This window comes from Tympanuchus pallidicinctus, unplaced genomic scaffold (assembly GCF_026119805.1).
Source record: "Tympanuchus pallidicinctus isolate F22 unplaced genomic scaffold, pur_lepc_1.0 scaffold2, whole genome shotgun sequence".
Taxonomy (NCBI): Eukaryota; Metazoa; Chordata; class Aves; order Galliformes; family Phasianidae; genus Tympanuchus; species Tympanuchus pallidicinctus.
The window spans coordinates 15331044-15356158 of NW_026294721.1; the positions used below are offsets into that span (position 1 = coordinate 15331044).

A 25115-nucleotide genomic window follows, 5' to 3' on the forward strand; every position below is an offset into this window, starting at 1 on the left:
ACCTAAAAAGTTTCTAGGCCAAGTCCTTGTACTTTGATTAGAATTTATTTCACAAATGCCCATTTATCATCTTAGCAGTTCTAAAGAGTCACAGTGCCAATATAACACACATGTACAAAAAAACCAACACAAAACAACAGCAAAACTCACCTGCTTCTGCAGAAAACTAGTGTAGAGGTAACATGTTATTCTAAGGTTCTTGCAGTCTCAAGGCTGAGCTTGTGCCCCCTATAAGAAAACCAGCCCCTCTGAGTTTCATTGTGAGTCAGCTGAAATCCTGAGTTGTAGAAAAGAATGCTGTAAGGGTTGAACTTCAAGTTGATACTTGAAATAGCTTTTAAACTGAAAGCCATCTATGATGTACATTTTCATGCTTCTTACAATGCATCACTGATGGAAAAGGACATATTTCATAAATTAAGTACTTTGTTATAGTTCATGAATTTTTTTTTTTTTTTAAAAACCTTGCAATACAATTTTAAAATAACAGAACTGAGGAATTGCCTGTACTTGTTATTTATTGGGGGCCCCATCTTGACAAAAGCCTTAAAATATGTTATTAAAAGTTAATGTGAAGTGAGCATTAGCTGAGAAGTGTATGCACGAGTATTTAAAAACTATTTAAGTTCTCTTCATGATATGAATGATTTGAAACTATATCTTGTCACCAGTAATGATGAGATTGAGGAAACTGTCACATTCAGCCTCGTGTTGGTTTGATATGTCCTGACAAACTTGCATATGATATTCTTTCTGTTCCTGTGTGGGATCCACTTGGAATAAGCTTAATCATATTCCAATGTTGCCTCCATCATTTCCACTGAAGCTAAGATTCAGCTCTGTAAACGGTTCCCTTGTCATGATCCACTGATTCACATGGCTGAGCTGACTGTGGCACTTTTTGTTTCATGATGTCAGTGCTATGCAAGGCTGTACAGAACAGGGTTTGTCTTTCATGTCAATGTTACCACTGGTGGAACACGCCACAGTACCCACATCCACTTTTTGGTTTCCATAAAGGTTTGGCAAGCATCAGTGAGTGTCAGTGGGTGCCATTTTTTCTGCATATAGGAATTCAGTGACATGCCTTCACTTCATACACCATTTTGTTTGACTACCCCTCTGCTGCTGTTATATGGCAACAAACCATAATGGAGTACTAGTGGGAAGGTTCAGCTTCTACTGCTCTGCTGTATCACCAACATCCGTCTCTGATGTCGTGAGGCAACATAATAAAACAGGAGGCATTTGGAGCAACTCTTGCAACATAATGCATGATGGGAACCTAACCATTGTGAACTTTTGTAGCAGTGTTAATGTTCCTTAAACAGTCAATAAGTAACTCTGAGGTCATTCACTTTTGTTTTGAACTTTTGAGTATTTCATAAAATACAGCCCTTTTAGTTGCAAGAGAGATTATTATTTTTTTTAAACAATTCTACTCCCACCCAAAAAAAAATTCCACCCCAGAGCCACATTTCCCTTCTGCGTGGCTATATGCTCAGAGCTGAAATGACTGGAAAAAATGCCAAATGTTGCAGAACAGCATCATGAAGATAATTCTTATTTGTGAAGGAGAATCTTATTAGTTCTTTTAATTGACTGAAGTTCTTTCAGGTGTGAAAGAGCTTATGTGAAATTTTGGATATGTGGTGAAAAATGTTTTGTTAGTATTTGAGTCACTGTTCCTCTTTGTGACTAACATTGGTAAAAAAAAAAATAGTCAATTAATGAATTATTACATCTTTTGGTATGTGATTGTATGCATACTCTCAAGAAAAGCAGATTTTTGGCAATAAAGCCTTGTATTGTATAAGCAGCAGAGCTGCCTTCTGAATGGAAGTGTCACTGATCTCTTAGAATGTGTTCTTAGCTCATAAGCTAGGAAGTTATCTCCAGTGTTTCTCAGAGCCCTGTTCTTCATTTTGCTAGCAAGTTTATTTCTGAAGCTTTTTTTCAGTTGGGATGTGTTCTGAACACACACTGACTTCCTCAGCCAGGAAGATGTGCTGGATTGGCTCAAACCTGGGGTGTTTACGTATGTTCTGCTTTTTTTAAGCATGTTTATTGTTTAGATTTTTCTTCTCTTTAAAGCATTGATTCTTAAGCATCTGTCTGGCTTCGGTCTGAAAATATGAGCATGGGAAGGGTTAATAACACATTTGTGAAGGTGTAGGTAGCAGAAGAATAATGAGTTCAGGTATAGAATATGTTTTTGAGCAGCCCTGAAGGGGGTGAACAGTTATTCCTTGTTAATCATGGATGTGAAAAATCCTTCTCTTGGCTAATCCTACATAGTTTAAGGGCAGTGCAGAGTGCATTCCTCATCTTAGAACAGGGAGGAGATCACGAAGCCTGCGGTGCTAATCACTTACCAAAAGAATGTGAGACCATCTTACGGGAATTGTACTGGGGCTTCTGTATTTATAGTTAAAAAAAAAAAAAACTACAGTAATTATCCTGTATTCACAGACTTTTGTTGAAATAACTTCAGATATCTTCTCTAGAAAAGTTTCTGGGAAATCATAAATAGACAAAGTCTGTCTTTGAAGATGATTACTTAAAAAGAGAAGCAGTGTTTTAATAGCATTTTAAAAATCAGATTATATGGCTATGCTTTGATTGCAGACTAATACTATGTATTTGATAAAACTTTTAAGTCTGAGCAATGTTCTTCTTTTGAAATCCTTGTAAATTTTTATTATTATTTCTAATATATTTTACTCATTTGAATGTAGTTTCTCATGGGATTCCCTTTGTAGGTCTAGAAGTCAAATTGCAGTGAGAAGTCCTGTTTGCTCTTTGCAGACCTTTTTACAAATTCCAGGGCAGGAAGGCTGTTTATTTTTCCCACATCTGTTTTGTGCCCATCCTTTGTGATACTGTTTGCTGGATGCTCTTCTTTCTTACTTCTACTGAAATGGGTAATTTGCACTGTTGCAAAATGTTGAAACCAAATCTGATTCTACAGAACTGTGTTTTCATTATTTTTCTTTCTAGTAGTATTTTGCATTTAGAATACGTTTTAAATTGATGCCACAAAGCACTGATATTAAATGTAAAGCTATATATTTTAGTTCTGTTCTGGAAAAATTCTGTTTATCCTGTTCAATTAATAATAATAATGATAATTATAAAAGATTTGATATTAATGGTCTCAGGTAAAAAAATGACCTGTTAAAGTGCATTGCATTTTCATATGGTATATTTCAGAAAGAATCTAAAAAGTTCCTTACTTTAACTGCTGAAGTCTCAGTTTTACCTGGAATTTTACAGTTAAACTCCAAATTACATGATGGTTTTGGCTACAGGGCTGTTACTTCAGTGACTCATGCTGTTATATTACCTCACTTAATCTGAAGAGTATCCATGAAAACTAAATAATAAGAAATGTTTTTTCTTTCATAGTTTGTAGTGTATTTTGTTGGCTTGTTTTAATAATAGCCTAGACTAATAATCAGATACAATAATTCTGCTCTTAATTTGCTTAGAACACACCAGCCTGTTTGAGTGTAGGTTGGCAAGATGCCTGTACAGGTGCTACACAAGAGTACATGAATGAAAACTTAATGTGTAAAGACAATTCTATCTAGACTATTTGCAGTCTCTTCTTGCCTCTTTCTGGTCTTCCCAAAATTTAGCTAAACTTCACATGACAAATTAACTTCCTCACTCTATTCAATTCCTTGTTCTCTCTCTCTCTCTTTTTTTTCTTTTTTTTTTTTTTTTTTTTTTTTTTTTCCTTTTTTTAGATTTCTTTCTTTCTTTCTTGGAAGCTATCCCATATGTTCTCAGAAAATCATCCTTGCTGATGTTTTGATATTTAATTGTGTATTAAATTGTGTATTTTTTTTTTTTTTTTTTTTTCCATTTTCTAGATGAGGACAGTTGTGTTTCATACAAGATTTTTGCCCTAGCTGTTATCAAGGATATATATGTCTTTCTTCATCAAGACTAAATAAAACTTCTCGAGCAACAAGCCATTTTTGTCTAAACGATGACTCTTTGAAGCATTGGCAAGTGAAAGTTGTCACAATTGGAAGACTTAAAGGTTTCTTACCTTGAATTCTCTCTGGTTTTACAGCCAAGACTGATGCCCTTATTCTTGCTATCCCTTAGAATTCCCTCATCACTTAATTTTACTTTAAGTTTTATACGCTAATTTGTAAGTCAAACAGAATGGAAATTCGTCATTTCTCAAAGTAGCATAAAATCCAATGGGTTATACTGACAGAGTCACAGAATGGGGGATTCAAAGGAAGCTCTGTAGATTTTCTAGTGTCACCGATTAAAGCAAGATCAACCAGAGCTGGTGGCTGAGAGCTGTTTTCTTTTAGGTTTTGAATGTTCCCAATTATGTATAATCTGCAATGTTACTGGGAGACACGTTCCAATGTTTGACTATTCTCGCAGAAAATGCTTTAACCTTTATTTGATATCAAATAGAAGTTTAGGTATCTTTCTTAGTGTAGTAGTTATTTCATCTGGAAAATGGAACCCTGATTAACCCTGATTAATTCTTGACCTGGGAAAAACTCAAACTTAGGCATGCAAATACCCTGGACTTTTCAGATTCCAATTTTTTTATTCATGTGATCAGCATATCAAAATTTACATTGCTTGGTGTGTAAAAAGATCATAAATAGCTTGACTTGTGATTAGAATACCTTTTGGAGAGAATCTCTAGTGAAAGAACTGGCAATCTTTTGCTTAGGTCTTACTTCTTGGGCTTTCTTTTGTCTTGATGACATGTTTGCACAAGTCACGTTCATAGACAGCAGTTGCCAAGTGTAAAATTCAGCAGACAGTGTCTTTGGGCACTCATGCACAGATGTTCTCTGCCTCTGGCAGACCTAACACTGTTTTTTTGGAAAGGAGAAGGAAGGCTTGCCTTCCTTGCTGACTTAAGCCTGAGTTAAGATCTGTGTAAGTTCTCTTGTGAGGGAACAGGATCATTCACACTATGTCTGTTTTTCTGAACTTCCTATACTTAGGATTGGATCTCTAGACTTGATAGTTAAGTCAATATAAACCTGTCCCAGTAGCTCCCCATTTTAAGATGTTTTCATTGTTTTGAGATTTGATTCTGTGTTTCCTGAGATAACAGTGCCTGAATTGGTATTAGACATCAGCAGATGTCCCTGGATATGCTGGAATTACTTGAGGAGCCTGGTGGGCTCAGTAGTTGTGAGTAGAAAGTGCTGTTGCATGAAATATCAGCTTTTTTTTTTTTTTTAATGTGTCCTTTGATAATGAAATTTACCATTAATGAATTTTTTTGTTTGTTTCTTTTTAAATGTTACAAATATTTTGACAGTGACCTTCAGGTAAAAGAAGTCACATTCTGATTTTAAATGGTTTGATAGTAATGTCTCCTAATATTGCTATCAATCAGCAGTAAGTTTGGATGTGATCCTTTGTTAAAAAATTTCTAAGCTATGCAGTACTGTGCAGAAACTGTATTTACTTCTCAGCTAACTTCAGAGGAAGAATGAAGAATAATGGCTTCTGCTCTCATTAACTTTGTGTGAGTTGGAAGCCTTGTATCATTCCTGAAGCAATGGGTGTAGAATAAAATGTATTTGTGCATTGTATCTAGAGTTTCAGAAGGCTTTCAGCCTCTCTGCATCCAATGGGACTGACTGTTTCTAATTAGAGTACAGTTGATTTATAATTTACTTGAGAACTGATCTAAGCTAAGAGCTTAGATCCAAGTTATCTTGAGGGCTTCTGCTTCCTTGGGGGCCTATGGCTAGAATTGCGTTTACTTGAACAAAAAACAGCTGAAAGTATTTTAGTTGGGCTTATTTAACCTGAAGGAAACAACTTGTAGGGGGCAAAATAGCAGCCTCCCAGTACCTGTGAAAAAGTTATCAAGAAGCTGGAATCATGCTCATCACTGTGTTGAGATAAGAAGTGTAAATTGAAAGGAGGAAATAGGAGTGGATATGAGAACTCAAGTGCTGGAACAAACCAGTTTCTCAGGGAGGCTGTGCTGTTTGTCCTTGAAGCCTCTACTAGATGTAGCCCTGACCGACTGCTCAAGTCTCATAACCAATCCTGCTTTGAGCAGGAAGTGGAGATCTCTTGTCATCCCAAACTTTGAAGGTTCCCTTAGAACAAGGATGGAACAGTGTAAGAATAGAACTACATAGGGCTTCTTTGGTGTGTAGTTGATTACAGGGGAATTAGGAGCAAGTTACAGGGAAGGTGCTAACTTGTCTGGAAAACAAATACAGACCTGCTTGTGAATTATAGCAGTTGCAGACGATTACAGTGCAAATAGTATAATTAAGAACTTTGGTTTTGATCTTTCTTCCTCCCTTTCTCTTCATGATTGATAGTGGATCACAGTTACTATAGCAAGATAACTTGAGAGTGGCATTGAGTGGACAGGTGGCATGGCGAGGCATCATTGGGTTGAGGTGTCTATGACTGGGAAATTGACATGCTCTCTCCACAACTTTTTCTGCCTCAGTCTCTGCCATTCAATTCATACCTTCTGACTCTTCACGCAGGATGAGTAAAATACAGATATGTTTCAATTTCTGCAAGGATATCCTGTTCTCTAGAGCTCTGAACAAATGATTTTCCTTAGGAGCAATAATAATATTCACAGGTGTACATTCATTATTTTTTATCTTTTTTCTTGACTTCACTGTTTGTTTCTCTGTGTAACCTGTTGTTTTTTGGACCTACCAAATTTATCTATTGGTATCAAACTTCCTGTGAAGACTGCCTACTCTCCTGCCAGAGTCACCTTTTGTATACTTAACCTGATGCTTCTGAAAACTGTAATATCTTTGAGTATATTCATGTATTTCTTTCATCATTTCATTTCAAAGTTGTTTTTCTAGCACATTCTATATTTAGAAGACTGAGCTCTGGAAACTTTAAACTGAAGTATTTAAAGCATTTTTTGTAATTTAGGTATTATGTGGACTTTGCTTGAAGTTATCATGAAGAGCTGAAGAATTTACTTGAGTCAATTTGCCCAATCTAAATGCTGGATTCAGTAATGCAAGCAAAAGTTGTATTTATTTAAACTGGGGCTCAGTTTTGCTGCATTGAAAGAATTATGTGATGTCATACACTCACCCACTTATTTCTGGCCACCACCAGCAACTTTATAGCTCAAGGTACTGCAATATTAGAAGAGATTCTCCAGTATATTTTCTGTTTCTTGCGCCACTAACACTTCATCTCTTCTGAGCTCTCTTCCTTTTCTTGAGAAAAGCAGATTTTTTCTAGCTCAGCTAGGAAATTGAAAGGGGGACGTATGGAACATTTCATCACTGCTTCTTCGATGCCATACCTTGAACTTAATGTCAGTTCTGGGAGAGCAGTTCAGTTGATTCAACTGAAATTTCTCTTCTCAAATTGTCCCAGGGGAAATGCTGTTCACACACAAGCTGCAGAGAGGTCTGTGCTGACATACAGAAAGAAAAAGTGTTCTTTTTCTGCATGTTTTTACTCTGCAGTAGCTGTAGTTCTTTTTTTATTTGCCTTCCCGTATGTGTGGTTACCTCAGGTTTTAATTTCCGGGGACATGTCTGTCTCATGCCATGACTGCATGTTGAGGACAGGTGTTGTTCTTTCAAACAAAATACAGTTTGAGGCAAAGGTGAGGCCATGTGAAAAGATGGTGATGCCTGTATCAGAGAGCCATGAACTGTTTAAAGTAGGAATGTGTTTTCTGGACTGTGTGTGTGGCTCTGTATCAAAGATTGCAAACTCTTCAGAGCTGGCTGTATCCCTGAAAGCTGTTGTGTTCAGGATAATGGTGGATGCATTCCAGATTCACGCCATGTCCTTTTCATTCACTTGTTATTGTTATTTTTTTAACAGAACTATCTATTGCAGTCTTGGAAAAATAATTTCAGTAATGACTAGTTCATAGGGTTTATTTGCAAGAAATTGAAGACAAATTCACTTTACTGAAAACATCTTGCTATATATAATGCTTAACGTATGTATATATATATAAACACATATATAAAAATAAGTGTAGCTGAAGGTTCTTTCTTGAAATAGTACTTAGTATTGTAAGGGAAATGTCTTCCATTGTTGACTACAAAAACTTAGTAATACTTCATAATCTGGCTCAGGCAATTAGAGATGGACACATTCTTGGTAGCGAAAGCTTTGCTTTAAGAGGAGTTACAGTGACACAGATGGAATAATTAAAGGAAGAAACTACAAAATACTGAATTCATGAATGGCCAGTAGCTCATTTAACTCATGTCCCCTCAATTCACTTAGCACTCTAAGAATGAATGTTTTAATTTTTGAAAGGCAAAGTGAAAGTGTAGGTTGAAACACTAATTCTAAGTGTCAAGCTCAGTTGGTAGAAGCTATTGAGTCATGAATCTACTTCTATGAGTGCTTGATTAATTCATGCATTTGACTTATTACCAGCATTTAATTTTAATGTCTGTACAGCAGCACATGCATCCTTTGTTAATAGTATGTGTATGCAGTTGTGTGGACCGTGTGAACTGCAGGTGCTAATAGAAACTGGTGATCTAAATATGGAAAATTACATACTAACACAAGTATTTGACCCATGAAGTATACTTTTGAAGTGATGCTGAGTGTATCTTTGTAAGACCTGTTGCATTTTTGAATTTTTTTTCTTTTACACCTTGTGGAATTTCTTGGTAAATACGTATTGATTTAAGTAATGCAACTAATGTAGGGATAAAATAAATAACAGTCCATACTGTGCAGTCTGGTGGCCAGGAATGCTTTAGAAGTAGTGCGTTGAGAAGCACTGTGCATTGCAAACTAGGACTTGTGATGAAGTTCTTAGGAAAAAGCATGTTTTTCAGTATGCTGCTTTGAATGGCAGGTGGCATGTGTGTTGCATTCCTTAAAAATAAAAACCTGTTTGGAGTTTGAATTGTTGAATGATATGACTGTGTGCTACTCCAGGGCTGTCACTTAAAAAGAATAATCTGCACTATATGTTAAATAAATAAATAAATAATCATGAAAATGGAACACATTTGTCTTTGTGAGGGGATTGTTCTGTTGCTTATGGTTATACTGCAGAGAACTTGTTACCTCAAGCTAAACAGGTTTGACACTGGTCAGCATATTCCATCAGAAACCTCACAGGCAAATGGGTATTTTCAAATCCCAGCTGCAGTTTTTCTTTTGTAGTATTTTATGTATCTGAAATACAACTGATTTTTTTTTCTTTTTCTTTTTTTTTTTTTAATTTAACTATGGTGTATTTTATAGCTGTGGACAAAACTAAAAATACGATCTGAATTTAAGTTGGGACTTCATGATTTTCTGGCTTTCATTTGATCAGAGTTTCTGTAACAGCTTTGTTGCTTTTGTTGTTGTTGAAATAGTTTATAAGAGTCTGTAGATATATTCTCTCATTACTTAACTAAGTGCATGCACTTGATACATGTTCCTTTGAACAGTATTTCATGGTCAGAAAATGTGTGTGTGTTCACTTCATTATACCAAGAGGAACAAAGAGTTGGAGAAAGATTGAAGTTACTCTGCTGGCTCTGTATTTTTAGTTTTCTGGTTGGTTATGCAGGATAGAATCCTGACTTAGTGGTTGATTCACACTACAGAAATTCAAAATAATCTTTCATAAAATGAAATAGGTAATACAGTCTGTTGGGGAAACCAGAAAATGCAATTAGTCCATGGTAAATTTACTGCTCGACCATGTCTCCGCTAATGGACCAGCATTACATAGCCTTTAAGATCAGCTTGTTACAGCGCAGTGATCTGCTCAAAGTGTATGCACTGTATTGTTGAAGCACTTCAGTTGTAATTTAACACAACCTTTCCTTTTTCTTTCAAAAGGCGCTTAAACAGAAATAACCTCCAGTTGCTTTCTGAGCTGCTCTTTCTGGGGACGCCGAAGTTATACAGGCTGTAAGTAGGCACGATCCGGTAACTGTTATTCTGGAAAACATGGTGTTGTTTTATTATTTTGTCTTGCATTGGGTTTTTGTCTTTTGCCTCAAACTGGGCCAAAATACATTTATTAACACTGATCTTCTAAGTACTTTGACTACTTAGCAGGAATTTTTTTAGAACCTAGGTTAGAAACTGATACTTGTATGAGACTAAATACTGTTTCATCCTTTCCTGTTTCTGTTAAGAACTCCTGTTGAAGGAATGCTCCGGCTTTTTTTTTCTCCTGTTTATCTGGGGTGGGTAGGTGTATTTTTTGTTTCTTTGCTTGCTTCCTCTCTTAAAATAGCTGTATGACTGTGGAGATCATGGCCCAGCAATATAGCAGTGTACAGCACTTTGTCTTTGTTATGTTCTGGTTTTATAGCTCTACACACTTTACCAGAAAAATCAGCATTGACAAATGGTAGCCTGTGGAGATCTCTCCCGTGTCCCTCAGAAAGAAAACAAAGGTCACAACATAAACTGAAGATAGAAAAAGCTATGAAATGTTTTACAATAAATACAAATGATAGAAAATTGGATGTTTTTTTGGTTTGATTATTTTCTTTGTTTTGATAATCTTTTACTTGTGGCAGATTTTTTCAAGTATTTTGACCCACTGGCTCTATTTGAAGAACCTACTCATTTATGCTGCAGTATCAACATGGGATTAAGTTCAGACAGTAATTTCTGCATTTATCCATACAATCACTTTTTGTAACAAAATACGTTATAACACAACGTTATAAGATGAGGTGTGAATGGCATACATGACATGCTTAAATAGGCTTTGAAAAGACGGTAGAAGTTTAGCCCTATTTTAGTTAAATATATGTATTCAACACTTTTATTTAGGGTTCAGGTGAGACTTCTGCTGTTGAAATCATTGTTTTTGAGTTTCATCCTTTACGTGCTTGAAAAAAATATGTGTAGGTGGAAGAAGGCAGAGTTCTTCTGATTTGTTTTCACTTTAGTATATGAAAATGTTCCTGAGAACAAATGATATAATTAAGCTTTTATTTTTTAGGAGTTGATTTCTGTTCTCATATTGCAAAAGAATAGTTCTTTTCCCCCCTGTTCTGGTAATTTGAAATGGTAAACTGAAAAAGATGCTATTATTGATACAAACATTTATTTCTGTGTATTTTTGTTTCTTTTGTTTGCTGTGGATGCATTTTTTCTTGAACTTCCCTGTAGATGCAATGAGTTGTTAAATTACTAGACCAGAAAGCTCCTGAAGGCTTTTGTTTTGACAAACAAAAGCATTTTTTCTCTACTATTATATTATAATATATTCATGTGTGGTTTTATATATATTAACAGTTCAGTTTCTTCTGTGATTTCCATCAGCAATCATGGAGATATTACTTCCATCAGGAAGGAAAATGAAAGGGATTTATGATCATTTTATTATTCTACCTATAGTGTAAAGGTTGTTATCTAAATTTGTATAAAATAGAAATGAGCCATAATTTGCAGGAGAAAAAAAAAAAAAATGGATGCACGCTTCAGGCAAAATCATACTTAAATATATCTAACTCAGAATTGTATATTTGATAAAAGCTAGTCTTAAATCTGTAATATCTTTTGACAAAGCACGCAACTGCTCACAGTGTATATGGTAGAAAGTAAGAGATCACTGTCTTCACAGTATTAAATTTCTTCTGCCTAAGGGTTATTGTTGATCAGACCATGAAAGTGAATGTCTGGTTATAATGTATTCATGTTTAAAAGAAAATTAGAAAGATACTAAAAATCTGTGGTTGCTTAAACTAAACTGTAATTTAAAAATGTCTAACAAAAACATTGACAGTAGTTAAATGTCTACTTGGTCAACTTTCAGATTATGTATGGTTTGACCACTCTGAATACTATAAAGTCATTTGATTTATTTATTTATTTATTTATTTATTTATTTATTTATTTATTTGCATCTGTTGGTTTAAGTGCTTATGCATATTTGTATCCAAATGAATATATGTTGAAGGAGAATTAAAAATTCTTTAAACGTGATCAATAAAATGTATAATAGATTTTGGGCTTAGTATTTATTTTTGGCATTTAACAGCTAATCAAACATTGTGTGCATTGCATGTTTTCAGCATACTATTGAGCTTCTGTGAATAATAATTACCATTTGACCCTTGGCTGTAAATGAGATGCCAGGTGAAGAAGCACATATGCTTGTTGTGTAGCCTAAATGCAATATAAAAGAAAGAGGGTACACTGTATATGAATTATGATTAGACACAGTTGGTTGCCGCCAGCGGCCGGCTATGCTTTCCCTTTGCTGTCTGCTCCAATTTCTCTTTGGACGGGCTGAGAGAGCACTGCATGTTCAGGTCAAGATGTTTGCCTAGAAATAGTAGTACAGTTGCAGCTGTGTTTGCTGGAGCAAGAGACTATTTTAAATAGCATTACCATTTATCCAGTCCATTAACAGAACTCTGTAAAATAATACCAACTCTGCATAAACTACAGGACAGTGTAATAAAATTACAAGCACTTGTTGACAGATGGGAAGTGTAAGTAAAGGAAAGCGATAGGTTGAGAGTTTAAAAGAGACAGTGCATTATTTCCCATGTCTGGGGACGCTATTTTCAAAGGTAACTAGATGAATTATTTTTCAGGTTATTTTCTTTCAGATTTATCAGCCTTCTGAGAAATCTCTTGGAACAGGTTAAAATGGATAGTTTAGTCAAAGCAGAAACTGATTCTCCCATTAAGAGTTATCTGCAGAGGTGTTTTGACACATACATTTCAATAGGAAGTAGTATGCTAAAAATAGTCTGACTAGTGCTGAAGGGTATATTAATCTTACCTTGCAAGATCTCTTTCAAAGAAAAATGTACATGAACCTCTGTTTTGACGCAATAATGTTAAAATATAGGTGCTGTTGTAAATCCCACGGGGTAATACAAGTCCTGCTGCAACAAGTACTTTTCCCGCAAGCACAGGATGTGTTGTTTCCAGTGACCCGTGTGCCTGCTCGCAGTGACTCACCCAGCATCCATAAGGGTGCTTTAATGCGGGGAGCTGGAGAGGGCTTAGCTGAGGCAAATGGATTTTGACTGCTTTCTTTGGCTGGTTAGAGCACAGCTCATTGATTGCCGTTTGCTGCAGGATACCGAGGACCAGACCCACAGCTTTTGGAGAATTTGGTTTTAAAAGATACCTTTCTAAATCAGTGGCATGTAAAGGGTATTGGATTCTCAACACAAAGCCTGTCCCTTTTAGTTTTCATTTCTTGCACTTGGAAGGAGGTTAAAGTTCCCTTAATGACCAGTATTTTTTGTATGAATTGGGCAACACTGGCGTTGAAAGAAGCCGTCTTTCTTATTGACATGGTCTGATTTTGCATGTTAGAAAGGAAAGATGTCTAATATGATGTACTTGAAAAGAAACATGTTGTGAATGAGAAATTTCTCCTCTGACGGAAAAATAAACGCTTGGTTCTGAGATGTCAGTTGGTGACTTGAAGGCAAAACAAAAATCAGACTGTTAATAATTAAAGAAAAAACATAAACATTAAAAAAGGGAAAAAATAAAAACTTTTAAAAATAATCCTAGGCTAGAAAAGCAGCAGCAGCAAGAACAACAACAACAAACCACGCTGCATGGGGGGCCCTTGCAAAAATTCCTCCTGAATTAATTTCTGCCAGCTATGATTAAAGTGTGTGGTACTAGATGTGTCAGACACCATAGTCTCTGCTTCATTTTACTCTTGGCCTCTCTGGCCCCTGCCACAATAAATCCCACAATGGCTGGGCAGGAATTGCAGGTTACAGTTGCCAGGGTTACCGTTGTCCAGCCGGGCCGCCATCATCACTCATCCACCCGCTGCCCCGCACACTCCTGTCATGGGGAGAAGGAAAGTTCTGCTGTTTTTCCAGCTGCTGCAGGGGAACCTGTGATTTGCATCATTTCCTGTCATACCTGGTCATTTTTTATTTTTCTTATGGTGAAGGTAAAAAGTAATCAGAGATAGGAATGGAAAATAAAGGAAAAAAAGCAGCGGTATATACGAGATGCTAAAGCAGTGAGTTTCACAGTATTTTAAGATGCTGGCTTTGTTTTTCAGGTAGCTGTATTTGGGGCTTAAGTTATTTGTCATATCCTGTCCCTTTTAATGGTATAAGCATAGCAAGAGAGGCTGCAGCTGTAATTTTGTAGATAAGGTATTTATCTTCAATTTGAATGCCTTAATTAGTGAAGAAATATCTCATTAGGAAGTGCTTGTTATCATGCCCCTGAAATCTTCCTGCAACTGCAGACAGGTGGCTCTGGGTGTTAAAAACCCAAGAAGGAGGAAGGGGGTGTTTCCCCTTTCCTGACAGCACTATTGGTGAGTCACTCTTCTTCTGCAGGCAGGTTGGTAGGTGAGCTGCTGTTGGATCAGGGTAACAGGAGAGCTTTCCTTCTGTTCTGTGCTGTGGTATTACTGCGCTTTGCCTTGTTACAGAGGTGTGCTGGTTGCCTAACAAAAGATTCACTGGGACAAGATACGGGTTTTTTTTGTTTGTTTGTTTGTTTGTTTTTTTCATTTCTCTATTGATTATTAATTGAAATTGTTGTTAGAACCTTCCTGGTAGTGTTTTCTTTTCTGCCTTTGGTTTCAGTTTTTATGTTTTTTTTATGAAGTGTTCTAGTAGTCTCCATGTAATCTCTCATAGTTTTTTTTTTTTTTCTTTTAATGAAGAGTTACTGCATATAGTATATGTATAAAATGTGTGTGCAGTTTTGACTTTGTGATATTGCAAGCTAGTAATTAAAAGGAAATCTTGAATGCACAAGACTAATTACTATTTCTCGCAATGCGGACACGTCATTTTCAAACTTGCTAATGGAGTGTATTGTCTCTAATTTAAAGTTGTGCTCCCCAGTCTAGAATGTTTTCAGTATGAGTTTGGTACGCTCTACTGCAGTTCCATTATTAGTTCTGTGAGATTTATTTTTGCTTTTATTATAATCTGTGGCTAAAAACAAACCTACTTCAGAATACAAGAATTACTGGATGGTTAAACTGCTGATGTTGAAGTTTGTTACCTGTATAGAGGAGCTCAGTAAAATCAAGAGTGGGTTACCTGTCATGCTGGGTTTGTTATACCTCTTCCCTGGCATTTATTTCAGGCATGGAAGATTTTGCTTTTCTGTCACCTGCTCATTTTTTCATCTAGAGAGAAAAGTAAATCAGCAGCTAGATAATTTTATGCAGCTTACCTTGTGTGTGCATTTTTTCTCTCATCCTCTTACCTCTACCCTTGATTCTCATTCTCTGCTATAACATTTCAAAACTGAAAATCCGATCACTCTTTACAATGCAGTGAACAAAGCAAATACCACTACTGCTTTGCTTCAGATATAAGCCATTTTTATGTACAGTAAAAGATGACAAGATGACTCTATAAAAATCTTGGAAGCACTGAAAAAAACAGTGCATCAGGTGGTTTATTTGTCAAGCACAGAAACGAGAACATATATATGCATTTCATGTGCAATTTGCAATAGTTATATCCTAGCAACAGCAAACATTCAGCCTTAGCTTTAGTTGAGTGGAAGTGTTGGACGAACCAGAATGAACTTTTGAAATGTAATCATGGTGGGGAGGAGGGAGGAACAACGAGTAAAATGTATTATTGCTATGTTTGACCATTATTAATTAGAGTTCAAATATCAATCTTTGTGCCTTTTGGTACTTCAGAGTCTTTTAATCTGTGTGCTTTACATGAGCTATGCTATCTTTTGTATTTTTACAGCACCGCTGCATAGGAGTAAAAAAAAAAAAAAAATGATGTACCAAATGCACAGAATTAAACATCGCTGCTTGATGTAATAAAATAATTTTTAAAATTGGGGAAAAAAAATAACTCATGAGCTGGGTCTCTCAGTATCATCATTTGTTTTTAATTTTGTGATAATTGGATGGTATGTTTAAATTGCAGGTCAGTTTGTCTTTCTTTACTTATAAAAAGACTTTTTTTTTTCTTAATAGCAGTTTTTCATTTGCACTGGGATTAAATGGCAAATTGCTTGAGATTTTGGGGCTGGAAGCTAACTCTGCAGATAAGCAGATTATTGAATCCTTATATAATCTGCAATACTGAAGCTGTAGTTTAGTATTTGCACTGCATATTTGTTTGTGCTTCTAACTATTGGCTTTCTTTACAGAAAACATTCCAAAACTGTTTATAATTTCTTTTAATCTTAATTTGGAAATCATGTTAAACATCAAGCAAGCAGAATTACAGTTTACTGTGATTCTTCTGAGCCAACAAATAATCTTTTGTATTCAGAATCTTTTATACTGTTAGTTGTTGATATTTAAATGCTAATCACACTAAAAAAAAAAGGCTTATTCAGGCCATAGCACTTCTAAAATAACATGATAGTATTCAAAATGATGAAGAAATCTATTTTGGTAGCTATGTTCAGGTCATCTTGACCTCCTTGGCTCTGAATGTAAATAATTACATATTTTTGTTCATATGATAGTGGTTAAATTGAAGAATTCAACAACTGCTTTAAAAAAAAAAAAAAAAAAAAAAAAAAGTGAAAATGCAAGTAACAAGTTTGAGATGACCTGTAACTGTGTTACAGTCAGGGTTTAGTCTGTGAGGTTTTCCTGGAGGGTTAACGTTGAGAGGTTTGGAGAATTGTGACATAGGTAACCTTTTAGGCAGGAGTTAAGTAGGAAACTAAGTATCAGTGATGGAAGTAATGAGAATTAAAAAGGCATGTCAGGGGGAATGCCACTATTATGTGGTGCAGAAACATGGTGTGAAATGTTACGTATGAAGAGGACATCTGTAAGTCTCAACTTGCACAGAGTGGACATTTAAGAGAGCTGTATCTTCTTGATTTAAAAGATAAAAAAAAAAAATTAAAAATTGAGAAAGGAATCAGGCCAAGGAAAAGTGTGAAAGTATAGAGGCTTGTCCTTATGATGGCGAGTTTCTTCTGCGAGTGGAAGATAAAAGCCTGGAGTAACTGAATAGCTGAGAAAAGTCCAAAGAAAGGTTGATTGCTTCCCCTCCAACAGTTCCAATTGATTGAAAAAAGCCTAATTTAAAGTTCTGTTTGTTCTGTGTCTAAAACCATCAGAAATTTCTTTTAAAACTGGAGGAATGCTCTGGAAGAGAAAGAATCCAAGGATAAAAAGTCATTGCAGGCCAACAATTGTTCCTAATCCTCACAAAATGCTGGAGAAATTAAATTTATTCTTTATTGCTCAAAGTGTTACCTAGGTCACTGGGCGATGGGAAAATTGAACTGGAAGTCGAGTAGGCACAATCTTTGTTTTGTGTCTAGATGCTTAACCTTAGACATGACAAGGCATCTTAGTGTGTTGTGGGAACTTGGTTCAGAGTATTAACACTAGGACGTTTATTACCCTGGATTTATAATAGGCTAAGCTGTCAGTAGATGAAAATGTTGTGTTTACATTTCAGTGTTAAATGATCATTTAATTAACACCTAAGGGAAAAAAAAAAAAAAAAAAAAAAAAAAACTTGTGAAATTCTTAGCAGCTTTTATTGTTGGTTTCCTTGGAGGTTTTAATATCCAAGATACGGTGCAGTTGCTTCTATAAGTAAAGCCAGAAAAGACATTTATGAATGTAGTCAAGAAGGACAGACAGTTTAACCCCTGTTGACCCTTCATCCTGAATGTTGATTTATATAGCGTTTAAATGCATTGAATTTGTTTTAAAGCTTCTCTAAAGTTACTCGCTTAGGAAAAAAAAATGTATCTTGTTTGAATGCTTTTAAAGCATTTCCTGAATTGTACATTCTTGTAAAAAGCATTGAGAATTCGTGTTTTTCATTTGAAAGAAATACTTAAAATTCTTTTTGATACATTCTATATATTTATAGTAGTTTAAAAAAAAAAAAAAAGCTCAGGATTGTTGTTGTGCAAGGATTGCCTGTATGTGCAATAATAATATGTGAGCTTTTTTAAGAAAAAATTGTTTGAAATGGACAGTATAGCATGCATTGGTTGTAGCAGCTACTGTCTGAATTCAGGAATTGGCAAGGGAAGCAACATTACTACAAAAATGCATACCCACTTGAGGCAGTGGAGGTTTACTTTCATATGTTCCATTGTATCAAAGTCAAGGCTATCTGAAAACTTTAATTTGCTCTTGGTTCTTAGTAATACATTATGTTGTAATGCTGATCTACAAATGCTTTTTGCAATAATGTTGCCCTACAAAGCATGTTTAAATACTTTTTTTCATCTCAGAGCTAAAGCTAAATGAAATGTTCTTGGTTAAAGAGCAGCTGCTCTTCCTCTGATATTTGTATAAGCACTGTAGTAAAAAAGTGAAATTACAAAATTACAGCCACGCTGAGATGTTTTTGGAGTTCTTTGTTAGAGGTGTATTTTTTAATCTGTCTCTGCTTAAGAAGGAAAACCCCTACTTTAAAGCATGTCAATAGATTAATAATGAAAACACAGCACAGCTAAATTCAATTATTGATGACAATTTTTTGGTATACTTTTTGTTGTTACTGATGATTATATCCTTTATGAGTATCAATAAGTGAGTTAGAAATAACTTAGGAATCTGCTGATACAGTAAAATGTTTCTTTTCTCCGTACAAATGACATAAAACACTTGATGAGATGTTACAGCTGCAGTACAAGTTCTATTTGCCAGTGAGATTTCACCATTTTCCAAACTTACCCAATGTATTTATTAAATTGAAACCTAATATTCAGTTCTAGGCTTGTCAAAAGTATTTGCATTTGCTTTTCTTTTAAGTTCTTGGCTGTTTTCAGTTAAAGCAGAGTAATGATGTTCATTGATGACATCTTTCAGTGCTTTTAATTGAAATTTCTGTTTGTCCCTCTGAGTTGGGATATCAGATGAAAGAATACTTGGTATAAAAAAAGAAGCTTGCCATGCACCACACTTATATTACCTTCTCTTCACAGTGCAGTTCTGGTGGAGAATTTTAGATTTTTGAAACTGGTGAATAATTACATGCACAGTAAGATACGGGCTAAACTTCAGCTGAAGCCACAGTGTGCTGCTGTGGGATGTGAAGGATCTTGTGGGCAGGCCACATCATCTCTCTAAGCAGCAATTACAGGGACCCTCCTTATGGTAAGGAGAAGCACAAATAAACAAAGTGGAGCATTTAAAAGAGGAGAGCTGAAGAGAGAGGGCTGTAGCAAGGAAGAGCTGAGCCTGTTGTCTTGATCTTGTGGTAAGAGTCCTGGGGCCTCAGCTGGTGGTATTTGTGAAAGGTCACTCTTGAATACAGAGCAGGGTTTATTCTCTCCTGCAGGTACTTGAGGGGCTGCTAGCGGCTGTTCAGGCCCACCTTGCAGGGAATAAAGCTGAGACTTGCTGAGCCCTTTTCATCACTACAGCCAGACCCAGGTGCAGACCCTTCCTGGATCAAGAGTATTTACAGGAACATGCTCTGAAGGCTTCTTAGGGTAATGCATACAAGAGACAAAATCCTTACCTCTTCGTTTTTGTTTCCCCCTCTGTTCAGTCAGTTCAATGACATTTTTGTTCTGTTTTGTTGTGAATGTCTAATTCACAATGTTGTACGGAAGGGCTATGTGCACTTTGTAGCATGCGTGAGGGGAAATCTGGTGGCCATGGTTCAATGCCTGTATTAGTGTTTTAGTATAATGCAGATAGGAAACATCAAGTCTCTCTGTCTTTTTATTTTTTATTTTTTATTTTGTAGAAATGGTGGATAGCTGGAAGAGATTTAAGTAGCTGACTGACCTCAAAACTGAAAAGGTTGCATCTTGTGAGTTTGAGAAGGCCCACAGGGAAGGGTTGCAAAGATAGGATAACAGCTAATGTAATGAATGGGTATTTGTAGTAGCTGCTTCCCTGAGTGTAAAGATATGAAAGGCTAAATGGAAAGAAGAAAAGGGTGTAAATGTGTGTCTTAAACGCATGGTGGAAAAAATCTGAAAGGCTTAGCAGAACTAGAGATAGTTCTGCTGTGAAACTGTGTGAAACAAACAAACAAACAAAAAAAGGCAAACCAAATATCCCAACACATATGCACATGTACTTTGGGAAAACTGTGATATTTCTGAAATTAGAAAAAATTCCTGTTTAGTCCTCAGTGCTCTGCTATTAGGATCAAATCCAATCCACAATTAATTAATTCTATCATATTCTACTTTTCATGTATTTTGCACTCTTTGTAAAATGCAGGAGACTGTCTTCCCTTAGAAATTGTAGTAATGAGTTTGTAACTTCAGTAGAGGAAACCTTTGGGTTTCTATTTCTCAAATGTTATAAAAGTTCTATTGTGTTAACCTTGTAATGTTGGTACTTCCCTCATCACTTATGCCTCTGCAAGACAAAAGGACAAAAGAATATCAGTAAAAGAAGTTCATTAGAACTGAGTGATTTTATGAAAACAGAACTATTACAAAATAGAAAGCCTGTCTATTAATCAAGGAGTGATTGTTTATTGTTTGCTGGTGTAGTATTCATGTAATAAGTGTAGAAGTCAGAATTTCTTAGCCTACACAGAGTGCAAATGCGTTGTTTCCCAGTCAGTTTTTCCTTTTTACATAGGTATGGTAGACACTCAATTTCATCTAGAAAAAAAGATCACAATACTATTACTTCTTCTTTCACCAGTGAGAGTAGCCAGATATGATAGTATTAACTGCTGAAGCAGGGCATCATCACCATTCTGACAGATTACAATGGCTTTATCTGTTCAAAAGAACACAGTATTACACCATGTTATAAGACTTCCTGGTCTAGGAAATAAGCAGGAAATTGTACAACCATGAGCTCTAAAAAAAGAGTAAAATTTCTTCAGCTAGAGTAGTGATGAGTGAAGATTGAAGCAAATTTTGCAACGTGCAGTGTACTGCCACCTTTACTTTGAAATTTTGCATGTGGAATTAAGCTAAAAGCTGCTGTGCTATGGCCAGCTTAGCTATAGTCTGTTGAAGTTTAAGATAATACTGCCTGGAATATTTATATGGAGTCCATTGTTTTGTCTTTTGATGCCTGATCCAGACTGTGCAAACGGCATACTAGTAATATTTGTTAGTAGGGATGATTTAAAAAAAAATTAAGAGAGAACAATAGTAAGGATTTAAATCTGAAATAAATTAGTTATGCCAGAATTACTTACCCTGTGGGTATGGGGTGGAGAATGTGGGTAATGCAAATTACTTAAGGGAAAAATCAAGATTGTGATCACTGGGTAGAAAGCTATTTTATGACACTTAGGGATAATAAAATGTGTAAATGTTCATTGCAGTATGAAGCAATAAGATTGTGCAATTTTGTGCATACGTATCACAAAAGAAAATGGAATGCAAAATATTTTTTGACTATACATTGTAGTTTTGCAAAACCAGTGATAAGATGAGTTGTTTTCTTCTGGTTAATATTGTTGTGGAATGTTTACCTTAAAAGCTTTTTATGTTTTCTGTTTGTTGTGACACTAAAAATATTTTGCTAGAATTTTGGCTATACGGAGTTTCTTTCTTCTTGTAATCAGTTGCAAAAGCTATTGTTTTGTCTTTTTTTTTTTTTTTTTTTTTTTTCTCAGCCAAATGAAATCAAACTGAACTGGATTTAAGTTATGGAGGAGACTTTACAATGAGTATGTGCTGTTAGCTTAGTTATGTAAGAGTTGAATAGAGGCAGAATAGTAGTATTGTGTGTGTGTGTGCATATACAGAGGGAGAACAAAGAGCAAAACTAGGAGAAATGTAATTGAATTAGGAGGTTGGTTGATCAAGAAAAGATTTCTGATGCAAGATGCAAGTCTTTGAGATGGGTGACCTAAGAAAGATCATTTGGCATACATTCAGTACTCTGGTTAAAATGCTAGCAGTACTTAGAAGTAAATGAATTCTTATTAAAGAAGTGGAACTTGTCAGTCTGCTGGAATTATAATTTCTTAAGATTTAATATTTAAGAATAAGGATGGATGTTGGATTGTTATGGTAGTAGTAGAAAACCAAATTTTACTCAGTGCAGATCTCCTTACCACTCTTTCTATTGCAAGCTGTCTTCCTAGTGAATTTATCTACAAAGAGAAGAAGTAGGGACAATGGAATAATTCTATTCTACAGCGTAACAGCTTGCACTGTTACAGAATCACAGAAACACCAAGGTTGGAAAAGACCTACAAGATCATCCAGTCCAGCCATCCACCTACCACCAATAGTTCTCACTAGATCATATCCCTAAATACAAAATCCAAACATTCCTAAGTTAGGTATTATAATATGTATTTGACAAGAATGAAGAAATGGAAAAAGAAGGAAGCATTACTGAAAAAACTGTGCTTCTCATGCCTGGGTAGATCCGGGTAGATCCAAGAGATTGAATTGGTAATGGGAAGAGAAGTATGAAACATGAGGAAGCTAACATTTTATCTGGTAGTGTTAAATATTGTATTTATCAGTGCAGGTTAGAAATGTGCTGATTGCTGTTATATTTGTCTTACAAGAGCTACTGATGATCATCATGGTAGTTCTTAATGATGGGATCTAGTCTAAAGAGCCTTTCAACAATGAGAGAAAAATGTTGCATTATCAATTTATTATCTCAAATGCTTTCTTCCAAATAAATAGAAATTAAGGTAGACAAGGATTCTTACATGTTTTAATAAAAAAGTAGAAATATTTTTATATCTAAATAAGATCACTAGGTTATGCTACTGTTCCTCTAGCAAAGATCAAGATTTGTTACTTCTGAACTAACACAATGTTAACATGCACACTCCCTCATTTTGTGTATGTGCTACAAGAGTAATGAGTATTTGTAGCCAGGCCTTTCTGGCACGCAGCAAGGCCTTAGTGAATAACATGTGGGTATCCAAATAACATTGGCAGTAGTACTTGTTTGGGCCTTTGTTATGGTGTTTAAGATGTTAATATATAAACAATAACAGAGAACTCACAGTCTTAGAAGTAGTCAAAGGAAAGATGTAATGAAGTTGGATATGCCTGCCTGGAAAAGAAAGTAGTTAAGTAGTTTTTATCCAAAAGAAAGTAGTTAAGAGAAGTACTATTTTGTATTCCTTAAATCTTACGTTGTCATTGATGAAATAAATGTGCATTTGAAACTTGGTATCTTTACACAGAGTAAACATGTGGTAAAGGATGCTATAGATCCAATTCATGATTCCTTATATATATATATATTCCTTATATATATATATATATATATATATATATATATATATATACATATATATATATATAAGGAATATATACACACACACACACACACACACACTTTTTTACTTTCTATTTGGTTGGTAATGGGTCTTTTTTCTTGTAGTAGTATTCAATGCCTTTTATTTATTTATTTGCATAATCTAGCTGTGTGTGGGATTGTTTTGTAAGAAAGTCTGCTGTTTTTAATTTTTTTTTTTTGTTCATTTTACTTGCATTTTTTAATTATGGTTGTATGACTGCATATTGTCCATTGTGTTTTATTTTGGCTTCTGAACTCAGAAAGATTTTCCAATTACTTTGCTAAATACAAATTTTACAGAAAGTGTTTTAACATCTTGCTCTGTACAGTAATAGTGCAGGTCTCATGAATTTGGCAAATATTGAAACAAACAAAAAAAAAGTTAGTTTTGGTATGTCCAAAGAATATAAAGTCATGAAAAGATCAATGCATGCCTATTACTCAAGTGTTCGTATTTTGGTATTCTATGGTTAATGAATTTGCCTGGATCTTCTAGGAATCTCCTCTTTTTCAAATCAATATGTGGAAAACCTTTGCTCTATTTTTTTGTAAACATGTTTAGGTTAAAAAAAAAAAAAATAATGAATACCCATGTAACTATGACCAATAATTAAAAAATAAATAAGATTAAAGTTGGAAACATTGTTCAGTTTAAGTTGGGTGGTCCAGAAGATTGAAAAGATGTTCTCTATTTTCTTTCAGTTTGTTAACAGAAGAAAATAGTGTACAACCAGAAATCACATTTTAATTGATGCTCTATTTTGCTTTAGCCTTAATTAGAATATCCTGCTGGGTGTAGTTTTATCAGCAGTGCCTTTGAGATTGTGTAATGTTTAAAGAGGATTACACTACATAAAACTTTCCAGTTATGAGATCTAAAAAAAAAAAAAAAAAATGTGGCGTCAATTAACTAGTTCTGAAAGGGAACATGGTGAGCTTTTGGAGGAGGTTAAAGCATTTATGATAAATGTGGTTTTGTTTGGTCTTTGTTTTATGCTTTCTTATTTTGTTTCTGTATGCGAGGTTGGAGATGTGAATCTGTAGTAAATACTCCAGAAAATATGACCTGTAAAGGGAAAAGAAGAAAATATACATTGAAATTTTATATAGAGTTGGTGTTCTGAAGTAGGTAGTGTTTGAACACATGGCAATTTCCTAAAATAAACACAGCCACAAAGGGAAAATGTGATAATGTCTTGATTATGATGAGTGTCTGCTGTTACAGGTCCAGTGAGATGCAAGTGCCAACAATCCAGTCTACAATCATGATCCAAATTGTAATGAAGAAATTTGGCAGTTCTGATGCCTTTATGTGAATGTATTACCATGGCTATGAAGATAAATATTTCCAAAGTGGAAATACTAACAAATACGTAGTCACTTCCAAGCAGATTATAAGTGAAGAGGCATACTAAAGGAACCAAGATAAATAGGAAAAGGAAATATATCTTCTGAGCATGTGTTCCATTCCTGTTTCCCTGGGCTTGGTTCTTCATTTTAAAATTAGTGTATTTAGACAGATGTATTCTTTGTGAAAGTTAAATGCTAATTTCTTAATTTTTTCCAACTTCCTTCCTGTTCTTCCCCTCTTGTGACTCTCTTCTTATGCAAACATCCCCTATTAAAGCCTAAAGCTAGCTGGAAATTTTCTCTGCTCTATTGTAGGCCAGTGAGCTGTTGGATACCACAAACTAATAAAGTGCAAGTGCTGAGATCTATCCTCAGGAGCAGACTCCCCCTTGTGGGTGTGGATCCTGTTACTTGCCAGCCTTTTATGTCCCTTGTGCTGCATAAATTTAATCTACATTTCCACCTTTTAATTTTTTTATTTATTTTTAAATAATATCTTTAGATAGTTCCAAAGTATGCTTTTATATCCTTGAGTAGCTTTCAATGCAGACTGACCTGAAAAAGTTAAATCAGAAATCAGATTTATAGAATGGGAAATATATTGCCAAAATACAAA

General features: G+C 35.1%; 1 protein-coding gene across 6 annotated transcripts in view; it reads left to right on the plus strand.

Annotated features, from left to right (window-relative positions):
- The window catches only part of SLIT2 (slit guidance ligand 2), a 245856-nt gene that overhangs the window by 7845 nt on the left and 212896 nt on the right, over nt 1-25115 (plus strand). For all 6 annotated transcript variants that reach the window (XM_052682812.1, XM_052682814.1, XM_052682810.1 and 3 more), the window contains exon 4: nt 9835-9906. In XM_052682812.1, the coding sequence (XP_052538772.1) occupies nt 9835-9906 (72 nt within the window). The remainder of the gene's footprint in view (nt 1-9834; nt 9907-25115) is intronic.